At 46.2% G+C, this 13,073-nt stretch overlaps 1 protein-coding gene across 7 annotated transcripts in view; it reads right to left on the reverse strand.

Moving 5' to 3' along the window:
* The window catches only part of TMEM179 (transmembrane protein 179), a 48,198-nt gene extending 41,342 nt beyond the window's left edge, over positions 1–6,856 (reverse strand). For 2 of the 7 annotated variants that reach the window (XM_048853920.2, XM_048853922.2), the window contains exon 1: positions 6,019–6,850. In XM_048853920.2, coding sequence (XP_048709877.1) covers positions 6,019–6,320 — 302 coding nt within the window. In that variant the 5' untranslated portion in view covers positions 6,321–6,850. Of the gene's footprint in view, positions 1–6,018 lie in introns of all 7 variants that reach the window. The other 5 variants (XR_007357202.2, XM_075129912.1, XM_048853918.2 and 2 more) reach the window with 5 other exon arrangements.
* Between the last annotated feature and the right edge of the window lie 6,217 nt (positions 6,857–13,073).

A 13,073-nucleotide genomic window follows, 5' to 3' on the forward strand; every position in this document is an offset into this window, starting at 1 on the left:
CTAATTGAGGTTTATGATATTTGTTTAAAAATACACTTTTTTTCAAAGTGTATTAAAAAGTCTCCTCTTATAGGATAAGCTTCAATCCTGAGAAAGCTAGCTATTGCTTTATTAAAAATCTGTTAGGGCACTTTTTAACAGTGGATAGTCTAAGGGTGGCCAGAGAATATTAGAGAATAATAGCCAATCCTATTATTATTTGCATTACAGTAGCACCTTCAGATCTCTACCAAGATTCACAGATTCTAAGGCCAGAAAGGACTATTGTGACCATCCAATCTGACCCACCTGTATAACATAGGCTGTAGAACTCCTCCCAAATATTTCCTAGAGCAGATCTTTTAGAAAAATATCCAGTTGTGATTTAAAAATTGTCAGTGATGGAGATCCACCATACCCCTTGGTATACTGTTCCAAGACTAGGGCCTCATTGTGCTTGGCACTGAACAAATACATAGCAAGACAGTCCCTGCCCCAGAGAGCTTACAATCTAAGTAAAGACAAGACAAAGGATGGAAGGGAAAATAGAAGCACAAAAAAGCTATTTATCCAAGGTCACACAACAGGTCGCCAGCAAGCTGGGAACAGCATCCCACTCTCCTGACTCCCAATCCAGTGCCCTAGCCACTAAAACAATACAGCCTCCCACTCATTCTGTACATCTTAGTTTACTCCATAACTAAATATTGCTTCCAGTACCCTTTGTGTATTTCTTATTCCACATAATCAGGTGCCAGTTTGATCACTTTATTGTTGCAGGTAATGCTAAGATTGGAACTGAAATGATAGTGAGATAATAATTTTCATAAATAACTATCACCGTAACCACTAGTACCATGTCGGAAAAATGGTAAAAATTTTCATCAGTTGAATCAATTCCCCTTTTTTTCCCCCATGAAAAAGTTTCAAAATTCTGAATTTTTTGACCAGCTGTACTGACCACACAATGTACATTATTTAGTGACTAGAGGAATGAGGAGGAGGGTGTGTGTTCCTAAACTGAGTTCTTCTAGTGCCTGGAATTCCTAGTGGTAACTCACAAATGGCCAGATTCACTGGAATGTCCCAGCTGCTTTGCACTGGCCTGATGGCACAAAGCATCCATATACCCGTTTCAACTGGCTGGTTTCAGAGTGGCACAAGGCAGCAGGAGCATACCAGTAAAACTAGAGCAATGCTTATAAATGCCTGCAAGGATTCACAAGTGCAGTATGAAGAGGCTTGGCAGAATTTTATTTTTATTTCTTTAGAGTTTGATAGATAATATTGATGTTTATTTTTAAGTGTTTTTTCAGTTAATTTAAATTTTCACAGTTGTTCAAGACTATGGGTTTTAAGCATTTATTTCTATTTTTATCTATTGAGCAGATGTTTTCAGAGAACTATCCATAATGACTCCAAGATCTCTTTCTTGAGTGGTAACAGCTAGTTTAGACCTCATCATTTTGTATGTATAGTTGGGACTAGGTTCTCCAATCTGCATTACTTTGCATTTATCAACATTGGATTTCACCTACCATTTTGTGGCCCTGGCATCCAGTTTTGTGAGATCTCTCTATATCTCTTTGCAGTCTGCTTTGGATTTAACTATCTTGAGTAATTTTCGATCATCTGCAAACTTTGCCACTTCACTGTTTACCCTTTTTCTAGATCATTTATGAATATGTTGAATAGGACTGGTCCCAGTATAGATCCCAGGGGGCCATGGCCCCATTACTTTTAAAAGTGGGAGAGCCCTCCCACTTTTTACCAGCCGTAAGGGCATGTGACGGGTGGCAGAGGAGTGAGCGCGGTCTTGGGGGGGGGGGGAAAGAGGTCGTGTGGGAGCAGGGCTTAGGCAGAAGCAGCAGCAAGGGGCAGGGCCTTAAGGAAAGGAGCAGTGCAAGGGCAGGGGCTTAGGGAGAAAGGGCAGCACGAGGGGGGGGGCTTGAGGAGAAGGGGGGACACAGGCGCGTAGCCTTTTGGGGAAGTGTTGGGGTGGGGCCATGGTTAGGGTGCCCGTGGCCCCCCCACTTTTACAGAGCTTCCATCGCTTCTGGACCCTGCTATTTATCTTCCTTCATTGTGAAAACTGACCATTTTATTCCTACCCTTTGTTTCCTATCTTTTAACCAGTTACTGATCCATGAGAGGACCTTCCCTGTTATCCCTGACAGCTTACTTTGCTTAAGAGCCTTTACTAAGGAACTTTGTCAAAGACTTTCTGAAAGTCCAAGTACACTGTATCCACCGGATCACACTTGTCCACATGTTTGTTGACCCCCTCAAAAAATTGTAATAGACTGATGAGGCATAATTTCCCTTTACAAAAGCCGCATTGACACTTCCCTAACATACTGTAATCATCTACGTGTCTGATAATTCTGTTCTTTACTATAGTTTCAACCAATTTTCCTGTACTGAAATTAGGCTTACTGGCCTATAATTGCCAGGTTCACCTCCGGAGCCTTTTTTAAAAAGTCAGCATTACATTCGCTATCTGCCAGTCATGTGGTACAAAGACTGATTTAAGCAATAGATCAGATACCACAGTTAATAGTTCTGCAATTTCATATTTGAGTTCCTTCAGACCTCTAGGATGAATATCATCTCGTCCTGGTGACTTATTACTGTTTAATGTACCAATTTGTTCCCAAACCTCCTCTCTTGACAGCTCAATCTGGGACAGTTCCCTCAGATTTGTCACCTAAAAAGAATGGTTCAGATGTGGGAATCTCCCTTTTTTTTTTGGTCCTCTGGTTTTTGGTTGTTGTTTTTTTAATTTGGGTATACTTATAGTTTGAGCCTCTATTATGGTGTTTTTAAAAAGTTTCCATGCAGCTTGCAGACGTTTCACTCGTGTCTATTCGTTTTAATTTCTGTTTAACTAGCCTCCTCAGTTTTGTGTCATTCCCCTTTTTGAAGCTAATGTTAATGTGGTGGGTTTCTTTGACATTTTCCTCTCTACAAGTATGTTAAATTTAATTACATTATGGGCACTGCTACCGAGTGGTTCAGCTATATTCACCTCTTGGAACAGATTCTGTGCATCACTTTGGACTAAATCAAGAATTGCCTCTCCCCTTGTGGATTCCAAGACAAGAAACAGTCATTATTGATATCTAGAAATTTTATCTCTGCATCCTGTCATGAGGCAACATGTTCCCAGTCAATAAGGGGATAGTTGAAATCCCCCATTATTAGTGGATTTTCTGTTTTTGTAACCTCTCTAATGTCCCTGAGCATTTCACAAGAACCATCACCATCCTGGTCAGGTGGTTGATAGTATATTCCTAGTGCTATATTCTTGTTCAAGCATGGAATTTCTATCCATAGAGATTCTATGGTACAGTTTGATTCATTTAAGATTTTTACTATATGCTTTCTTTCACATATATTGCCACTCCCCCAGCAGTGCAACCTGCTCTGTAATTGTATATATTTTGTACCCTGACATTACTATGTCCCATGATTATCATTCTTCCACCAAGTTTCTGATATGCCTATTTATCAATATCCTCATTTAACACCAGGTACTCAAGTTTACCCATCTTACTATGTAGACTTCTTGCATTTGTATGTAAGAACTTATAAAATTTGTCAATATTTAGTTGTCTGCCTTTATGTGATGTAACTGAATGGGATTCTTTTTTGTTTGACTGTTTCTCTTCAGTTCCTACCTGTACTTTATCTACTTCTATCCTCTCCCCTTTACTGGGATATAGAGTATCCCTTTAATAGATCCTGCCCTACATGATGTGTCTATCCCAGCTGTGTACTTCTCTGCACCTGTCAGCTTTCCCCCTTCCCTCAGTTTTAAAAGTCCTCTCCGATCTTTTTAATTTTACATGGCAGCAATCTGGTTCCATTTTGGTTTAGGTGGAGCCCATCCTTTCTGTATAGGCTCCTCCGTTCCCAAAAGGTCCCCCAATTCCTAATAAACCTAAATCCTTCTTCTAAACACCATTCTCTCATCCTCGCATTGAGACCCGGTCATTCTGCCTGTCTAACTGGCCCTGCGCATGGTATTGGAAGCATTTCGGAGAATGCTGCCATGGAGGTCCTGGACTTTAATCTCTTACCTACCAGCCTAAATTTTCTACCTTTCCCTATGTCATTGATACCTACATGAATCATGACCACCGGCTCCTCCCCAGCACTGCACGTAAGTCTGTCTAGATGTCTCAAGAGGTCTGCAACCTTCGCATCCAGCAGAAAATTCACCATGCAGTTCTCCTGGGCACCACAAACCCGACTATCTATATTTCTAATAATCAAATCCCACATTAATGTTACCTGTCTCTTCCTAATAACAGTGGTCCCTTCCCCTGGAGAGGTATTCTCAGTGTGAGAGGATACCATGACATACCTTGAGAACAAACAAAACTCTGCAAGAGTAAAAAGAACGCAGGCAGAAGTTCAGCGGCAGAGTGGGGGCCACCCAATTTATTGCATTGAATGCAACATGAACGAGGAGGGTCCCAGCTCTGGGATCGCTTCCCTCTGCTCCAGCTTGATGTTCTCCTTCCCCAAGATGTTCATCCTCCTCAGCAGCACAGAGCCTGTCAAACTGGGGGTGGGATCACTGTGCTGTGTCCCTGGAAGTCTCGTCTCTGTACCTCTCTATCTTCCTTAGCTCCACTAGTTCAGTCACTCTGGTTTCAAGAGCCCGTACTTGGTCTCTGAAGGCCCTGATCTCTTTGAGCCGAATGCACACATATGTCACCTGCCCACAAGACAGATAATCGTTCATGTTGCATTCAATGCAATAAATTGGGTGGCCCCCACTCTGCCGCTGAACTTCTGCCTGCGTTCTTTTTACTCTTGCAGAGTTTTGTTTGTTCTCAAGGGTGGGGGGGAGTGTTATTGGCCTAAATTTAGAGAATGTTTATCAGGTGTATCTGGCTCTCATGGACTCTCCAAACTCCCCCACCAAACTCAGTTTGCTGCTCCTCTGGTGGCTTAGCTGGCTTTTTAAACCTCTGTTCTCCCTGAATTAGTCCCACCCCTTGCCAACCGACCCTAAAGGATGGCAGGCTAGAGCCTCTCTAGGAAGCTCTCAACCTTGCCGAACAGCATCAAGTATAAAGCAAAACTTCTCTAAGGACTGACCCTGCTCCAGTTAAGTTGGTGATGCCAACACCCAAAGTCATGTCCTTAGTTGCGAGGGCAAAGGTCCAGATGGAAGTCTCCAGGGGGAAGTGTCAGATCCCAGCTAATACCTTGTTTCCTGGTGTCCCCTGTTCACCACCAACCCCTGGCAGGCCAATGTAGGTGGGGGTGGCACTGCTAGGTCCTGGATGTCCCAGCACCGAGGCAGAGCATAGCCCCCCTCTCCCTGTGCCCCCTTCCCTGCCTTGGCCCTGCAGCTGCAGGGCTTCCTCAGCCAGCTGGGGATGGGTACTGGCAGATGCGGGGGGCTGGCTCTGGCGAGGGGGAAGGTTCTGGCAAGGGGCAGGTTCTGGGGGGCTGGTTCTGAGGGGGCAAGTTGAGGGGTGCAGGTTCTGGCAGGAGGCAGGTTTGGGGGGCTAGTTCTGAGGGGACAAGTTGGGTTTGGAGGGCACAGATTCTGGTAGGGGGCAGGTTCTGAGGGGGCAAGTTGGGGGGCACAGGTTCTGGCAGGGGGAAGGCTCTGATGGACTGGTTCTGAGGGGGCAAGTTGGGGGGTGCAGGTTCTGGCAGGGGGAAGCTTCGGGGGGCTCAGGTTGTGGCAGGAGGCAGGTTCTGGGGAGGTGGTTCTGAGGGGGCAAGTTGGGGGGTGCAGGTTCTGGCAGGGGGCAGGTTTGGGGGGCTGGTTCCGAGGGGGCAAGTTGGGCGGGGGCAGGTTCTGGCAGGGGGGGCTCAGGGTCTGGCGGAGGGGCAGTTTCTGGAGGGGTGGTTCTGAGGGGGCAAGTTGGGGGTGCAGGTTCTGGGGGGGCTCAGGTTCTGGCAGGGGGCAGGTTCTGGGGGGACAAGTTGGGGGGCTCAGGTTCTGGCGGAGGGGCAGGTTCCGGGGGGGGGGGGGAGAAGAGTCCCCTAACCCCCTCCCCCCTTACTTACTCCTCGTGGCCCTTGCAGAGGAAGAAGAGCGTCCGCCAGGCCTGCGCGGCGGCCAGCAGCAGCGAGAGCAGCCCGGCGAAGACGCTGAAGCGGCAGGCGGCCGGGGGCCCCCACTCCTGCACGGTGAAGCGCGGCCGCTCCGCCGTCAGGTTGGCGCTGAGCCACATGCCCTCGGTGAAGAGCAGGCAGCGGCCGCGGCAGTCGTTGCTGTTCTCGGACAGCGGCACCACCACCACGAAGCTGCAGAGGAAGGCCAGGAAGTAGCCGACGCACTGGGCGAAGAGCAGGTTGCTCAGCGCCATGGCGGGCGCTGGGGCGGGAGCCTGCCGCAGCCGGCCGGGGGCAGGGAGGATGCGCGCTGGGGACCCCTCCCCCGGGCTGAGCGCAGGAGGCCGGGAGCCGCGGCCAGGCGGCGCCACCCAGCTCCGGAGCGAGCCCAGCCTCTCCTCGAGGCCTCACGGCGCAGCCGGCCCGGGGCTGCTCCCCACCCCCGAGATCCGGGCCTGGAGAGCAGGTGTAGCCGCCCCCCGGCGCCGCTGCCAGCCGGAGCCGGCCTCAGCCCAGTGCAACAGGGCTGCAAACCCCGCCCCCGGTCTGCACCCCGCCAGCCTGGGGCGCTGAGCCCTGCAGATCCCTCTGGCTGAACGGAGCCGCTGTCTAGCCCCAGCCTTGAGCGCCTCCAGTACCCGGCCCCTGCTGGTCCCGGCTGAGCCACCTACACCCAGCACCTGCCGCCTACCAAGACTTGGCCCTGACCGCTGCCCCCACTAGGGGGACCAGGCAGCAAGTGTGAAAAATCGGGACTGCGGGTTGGGGGGTAATAGGAGCCTATATAAGAAAAAGACCCAAAAAATCGGGACTGTCCCTATAAAATCGGGACATCTGGTCACCCTAGCCCCGACCCAATCCTGTAGGTGGAGAACATGTCCAGCCTCTCCTTGCCTGCCTACCAGGCCTGCGCCCCAGCACAAAGATTTGGATCCCAGCAGTTGACCTGCTCTATTTTCAATCCCTAACCCCATGGGTCTGGCCATTAAATTGAGGGAAACTGCATGGCTCCACTTCCACAGCAAAAATCCAGCTCCCTATTCAGTAACAGTCCAAATCGCATGTTCAGCACCTACCCCCTGCTGGGGACTACCAGGTTCGGGCCTTTAGTAACCAGACCGTATCGCCAAAACAGGCAAGACATGTTGCCACTTGTCCTGGAGGAAAAACAATCCGGACTCCAACACATCCCACTACAGGAGCAACAGCAATGCAAATACCTCGAGCTGACACCTGGGCCATGATGGATGGAGCAGATATTCTGGCCACAAGCCACTACATTTTACTGCATAGTTACACACTCCTCGTCCACTATAAAAGCCAGTCCCTGATACATCCTGGCACGTAAGCACTTGAAAACTCCAGCAAGATCCAACCCACTTTTGTTGTTTTGTAAGGGGACATGCAATAGGGAGCAGCTGCCATTGTTCTCTATTTAGCTTTTAGAATTTAGGGGTGTGAGCTAGAAAAACGTACTAGGCCAAGCAGGAACCAGGTACCATGATGAAGTTGTAGTAGTATCACCAGGTTGCATCAGGGTCCAGACATTTTTAGCTCAGAAGGAGCAGCTACACTTGTTTTCTGGCCACACAGTGAAATCGGGGAGATTAGGACCAAAAATTGGCAGGATCCAGCTGCTGGACCGAACCGTTCTGCCAGGACGGGCTGGGGTTTGAAGTGTTGGAGGAGCTGCCCCAGCGGAAAAAAGATAAAACCTGCATCTGCTGAAGGGCAAGCTCGCATCAGCACCACGGACAGCTCTGCTGCTCTGCGTACAAGTCACTGCAGAACAGCATCCAGCCTTGGGCCTCGCATACAGACAAGGGCCAGCTTCGTGCCTGGATGAACCCCAGGACAGGGAGATTCTGATTCTGCAATCCCTTAGGTCTGATTCTGCAATCCCTCATACTAGGTGTGTCAGCTCGAAATCACTTTGGTGGAGTTACTGCTGAATGACACTGTAAGAAGGGTACAGGATCTGGCCCTGTGGGGATGAAGCTGTTCTCATTTACATCCATTCTGCACTTGCCTCGCTTCATCAACGCCCGTGGAGTTATGCCAGATCAACACTGGTGTGAGATCTAGCTCTGTGCATTTCAACTGCACTTCCACTATATTGTGTGCATTATTACTTATTGATTTCCAAATAAATCTTTGTTGCATAGAAGAAGGATCTTTAAGTACACCCTACTTATCACCTGCCACAGGCAAGGGAAAATAAAAAACAGATTAATTAAGATTAGAGGAAAGTGACTTCAGTCTGACCTTAAACATCTGAAGGGGCTCACGTGGAGCTGGATTGTAACCTGTCAATGTAGTCTGAGGAGGATCCGGGCAGAGCCTACAGGAGCCCTTTTCCTCACACAGCATGCTACCCCCTATGGGACAGCTCAGCTGTGCTGGGTGGAACATAAGCTCCACTGACCCTCCCCTCCCCCGGTCACCTGCACAGGAGGAGAGTAGTAGCCTAGCAGCAGTTGCTCTCTCTTCTTCCCCTAGTCTCCCTATGCAGACTATGGCAATGTGGTAAATCACATGCAGGAGGAAGGGACTTCCTTATGCTTTTGTGTGGGCATGCAACCATTGATCACAAGTGAGCCCATAGGGACCATCCAAAACCCATTTGGAAAGATTCTCATTGACTTCAGGGAACATCAGATGAGAACCTGATCTACACAAATCTGTGCCAGCATAAGGGGGAGGGTAAGGGCCGTGCACAGCACAGCAGGGCTGCAAGATTTCATTCATCTTCTTCAGCAAATTGCTGTCCTGTGCACGCATGCTACTCCCCTTCTCACACAAACTCATCCCCCATCTGAGCTCACTTCCTACTTCCCAGGATACAGGTCACTCCAATCCCAGCTCATCCCAAATCACGTCACACCTAATCCCAACTCATTCCCCATTTCAACTCACCTCCTAATCTCCACTTATCCCCACAACATTAGATCACCCCTAATCCCGACTTCTCCCAAATCACAGATCACCCCAATTCCAGTTTATCCCTACAAAAACACATCATCTCTAATCCCTTCCTATCTCATCCAAATCTCAACACCAATCATGCATCATGTTATTTGTGTTTGGTAGAGGAAGAGACTGAGAGTGGGCCTCCTTATACTAGATGAAGGATCTGGGACCCCAAATTTAGGCATGCAGGAGCCCTTTTGCTAAAATGCAGTTATTTCTCTACTCTTATGTGAGCAGCTTTCGATACAGACCTGAAACAGCACTGGTGAATCTGTTAGCAAATATAGCTGCTACTTACTCAAGTGTCTATGACCGTATCTGCTTTAAGTAGGGGTGCATGCTGATTCGGTTTTGACTGAATAAATGAATTCATTCATATTGTAAATCATATCCAGGCAGTATTACCTTAAAGTCTTTCTCTGCACTAGTAGGGAAAGAATATTTCTTGTATAGGCCCCTGTGATAAATGAAGGTGGGGTAGCTCTCTTTTATGGACACCTTGCCAGCCAGTTAGCTGTAAAATTCCTCTTAGTAGCTGTTCTCTACTTGCTTTACCTGTAAAGGGTTAACAAGCCCACAGGTAAAAGGAAAGGAGTGGTCACCTGATCAAAAGAGCCAATGGGAAGGCTAGAACTTTTTAAAATTGGGAAAAAACTTTCCCTTTGTGTCTGTTGTCATTTTCTGGAGAGCGGAAACAAAGAGCAGCAATGCTGTAAGCAGCTTTAAAACCAGGTATGAAAAAGCATCAATTCACACCTCGAATCTACTTATCTGAAACCCCAGATGTGTAAGTAGATGAGGAATGTCTAGAAAGACGCGATTAGGTTTATTTCTTTTATTTTGTAAGGCTTGTGGACTCCTCTGTGCTAACCCCAAATGCTTTTGTTTTGCTGTAACCTTTAAGGTGGACCTCAAGAAAGTTATTCTTGATGTTTAATTTTTGTAAGTGGGTTTTTTAAATCTAGCAAAAGCCTAAGTTCCAGGTGTGTTTTCTTTCTTTTTGTTTTTAATAAAATTTACCTTTTTAAGAACAGGATTGGATTTTTGGTGTCCTAAGAGGTTTGTGCATGTTGTTTAATTAGCTGGTGGCAACAGCTAATTTCCTTTGTTTTCTTTCTCAGCTCTTCTGTGGGGGGAGGGGGGGCGAAAGGGCTTGAGGGTACCCACAGGAAGGAATTCCCAAGTGTGCCTTCCTGGGTTCCAAAAAAAGGGGGTTTGCATTTGGTTGGTGGCAGCATTTACCAAGCCAAGGTCAGAGAAAAGCTGTAACCTTGGGAGTTTAATACGAGCCTGGAATGGCCAGTATTAATTTTTAAAATCCTTGCAGGTCCCCACCTTATGCACTCAAAGTGCCAGAGTGGGGAACCAGCCCTGACAGCCCCAAATACCTTTGTTGTAGAATAGAAACTTTGTTCAAAAAGTCTCTATTTGATTAGAGGTGTTAGGCCATTTTTTCTGACCATTAACAGTCTCTGACCCTCAAATATTTTATTTCAATTTTGTATGATGAATTATGGAGCCTTGGCCTGGCCATTTGGGAACAGAGAAGTCACCAAAGTGGTCTCTTAGTAGACGAGAATTGATTGATATTTCAGTGTAGGGACGAGACAGAAAGTTTATTGCTGCTAACCTCTATTTCAAGCAGAGCTAGGTTCACAGAGAGTTTTTTCCCTCACTCTGTCTGGAAGAAAATAAGACCTGGATTCATAGATTTTAAGGCCAGAAGGGACCATTGTGGTCATCTAGTCTGACCTCCTGTATAACACAGGTCATATGACAGGTTTCAGAGTAACAGCCGTGTTAGTCTGTATTCGCAAAAAGAAAAGGAGTACTTGTGGCACCTTAGAGACTAACAAATTTATTTGAGCATAAGCTTTCGTGAGCTACAGCTCACTTCACCGATGAAGTGAGCTGTAGCTCACGAAAGCTTATGCTCAAATAAATTGGTTAGTCTCTAAGGTGCCACAAGTACTCCTTTTCTTTTTGCGAATACAGACTAACATGGCTGTTACTCTGAAACAGGTCATATGAGTTCTCTGAATTAATTTTCTATTCAGACTAGAGTATATCTTTTAGAAAAACATGTGATCTTGATATAAAAATTGCCAGTGATGGAAAATCCACCACAACCATTGGTAAGGTGTTCCAATGTTTAATTATCTTCACTGTTAGAAATGTGCACTTTCTTTCCAGACTGGATTTGTCTAACTTCAGCCATTGGATCTTTATCTGCTAGACTGAAGAGCCCCGTGTTTCTGTTCCCCATGTAGGTATTTATAGACTGTGATCAAGTCATCCCTTAACCTTCTCTTCAATAAGCTAAATAGCTTGAACTCCTTGAGTCTATCACTATAAGGTATTAAGTATCAGAGGGGTAGCTGTTTTAGTCTGAATCTGTAAAAGCGGCAAAGAGTCCTGTGGCACCTTATAGACTAACAGACGTATTGGAGCATAAGCTTTGGTGGGTGAATACCCACTTCATCAGATACATGACGAAGTGGGTATTCACCCACGAAAGCTTATGCTCCAATACATCTGTTAGTCTATGAGGTGCCACAGGACTCTTTGCCACTATAAGGCATGTTTTCCAATCTTTTAACCATTCTCATGGCTCTGTTTGAACCCCCTCCAATTTATCAACATGGACAGAGCTGGCAAATTCCTTTTTTGAAACCTGATATTGCACATCTATCCAGCATTTTCTGAAATTAACTTGGCTATCAATGCCAACATCAAACTCAGTTGTTGCTTAGAGTGGCACCCAGGATAGGGGTTAGTTTCAGGTGTATACCCAGCAGGAGCTTCTGGAGGTATTATGCCTTATGCAGGTAGAATGTCTGGATCATACCAACTGTCATAAATATAAAGGGAAGGGTAACCACTTTTCTGTATACAGTGCTATAAAATCCCTCCTGGCCAGAGGCAAAACCCTTTCATCTGTAAAGGGTTAAGAAGCTAAGAACCTCGCTGGCACCTGACCCAAAATGACCAATCAGGGGAAAAAATATTTTCAAATCTGGAAGCGGGGGGGAACAAAGGGTTCTGTGTGTCTGTGTGATGCTTTTGCCGGGAACAGATCAGGAATGCAAGCCTTACAACTCCTGTAAAGTTAGTAAGTAATCTAGCTAGAAAATGCGTTAGATTTTCTTTTTGTTTAATGGCTTGTAAAATAAACTGTGCTGGAGGGAATGTATATTCCTGTTTTGGTGTCTTTTTGTAACTTAAGGTTTTGCCTAAAGGGATTCTCTATGTTTTGAATCTGATTACCCTGTAAAGTATTTACCATCCTGATTTTACAGAGGTGATTCTTTTACCTTTTCTTTAAATAAAATTCTTCTTTTAAGAAGCTGATTGATTTTTCATTGTTCTTAAGATCCAAGGGTTTGGGTCTGTGTTCACCTGTACCAATTGGTTAGGATTATTAGCAATCCTTCCCCAGGACAGGGGGTGTAGGGCTTGGGGAGGATACTATGGGAGAAGATGTCTCCAAGTGGTCTCTTTCCCTGTTCTTTGTTTAACACGCTTGGCGGTGGCAGCATGGGATTCAAGGACAAGGCAAAGTTTGTACCTTGGGGAAGTTTTTAACCTAAGCCGGTAAGAATAAGCTTAGGGGGTCTTTCATGCAAGTCCCCACATCTGTACCCTAGAGTTCAGAGTGGGGAAGGAACCTTGACACCAACCAACACCAACCAATTGCACATTTCACAAGAAAGCTAATGAAGAGGTAGAAAGTGATAATCACTATTAGAGTTTGCATCCAAAATTACATTTGCAAATGAACTAGGTCTTGCTAACATGTAAATTGCAGAGTACATGTTAAGGTGTTCATAAATGGAGAATAACACTGCTAGATCCAGGAGCATGTTGCACATTAAGGCACAGAACCTGGTCCAATGGAAGGCATACATAATATAGTGCAGAAAAATAAAACATGATTTTCAGCTCTCACTCATTTGGCAGGATGTCTGAATTTTCTTATACACCTCTCCCACGTAATTCTTAATGAACATCTACATTTCATTAATGTACATTATTTC

Source organism: Caretta caretta, chromosome 6, assembly GCF_965140235.1.
Source record: "Caretta caretta isolate rCarCar2 chromosome 6, rCarCar1.hap1, whole genome shotgun sequence".
NCBI lineage: Eukaryota > Metazoa > Chordata > Testudines > Cheloniidae > Caretta > Caretta caretta.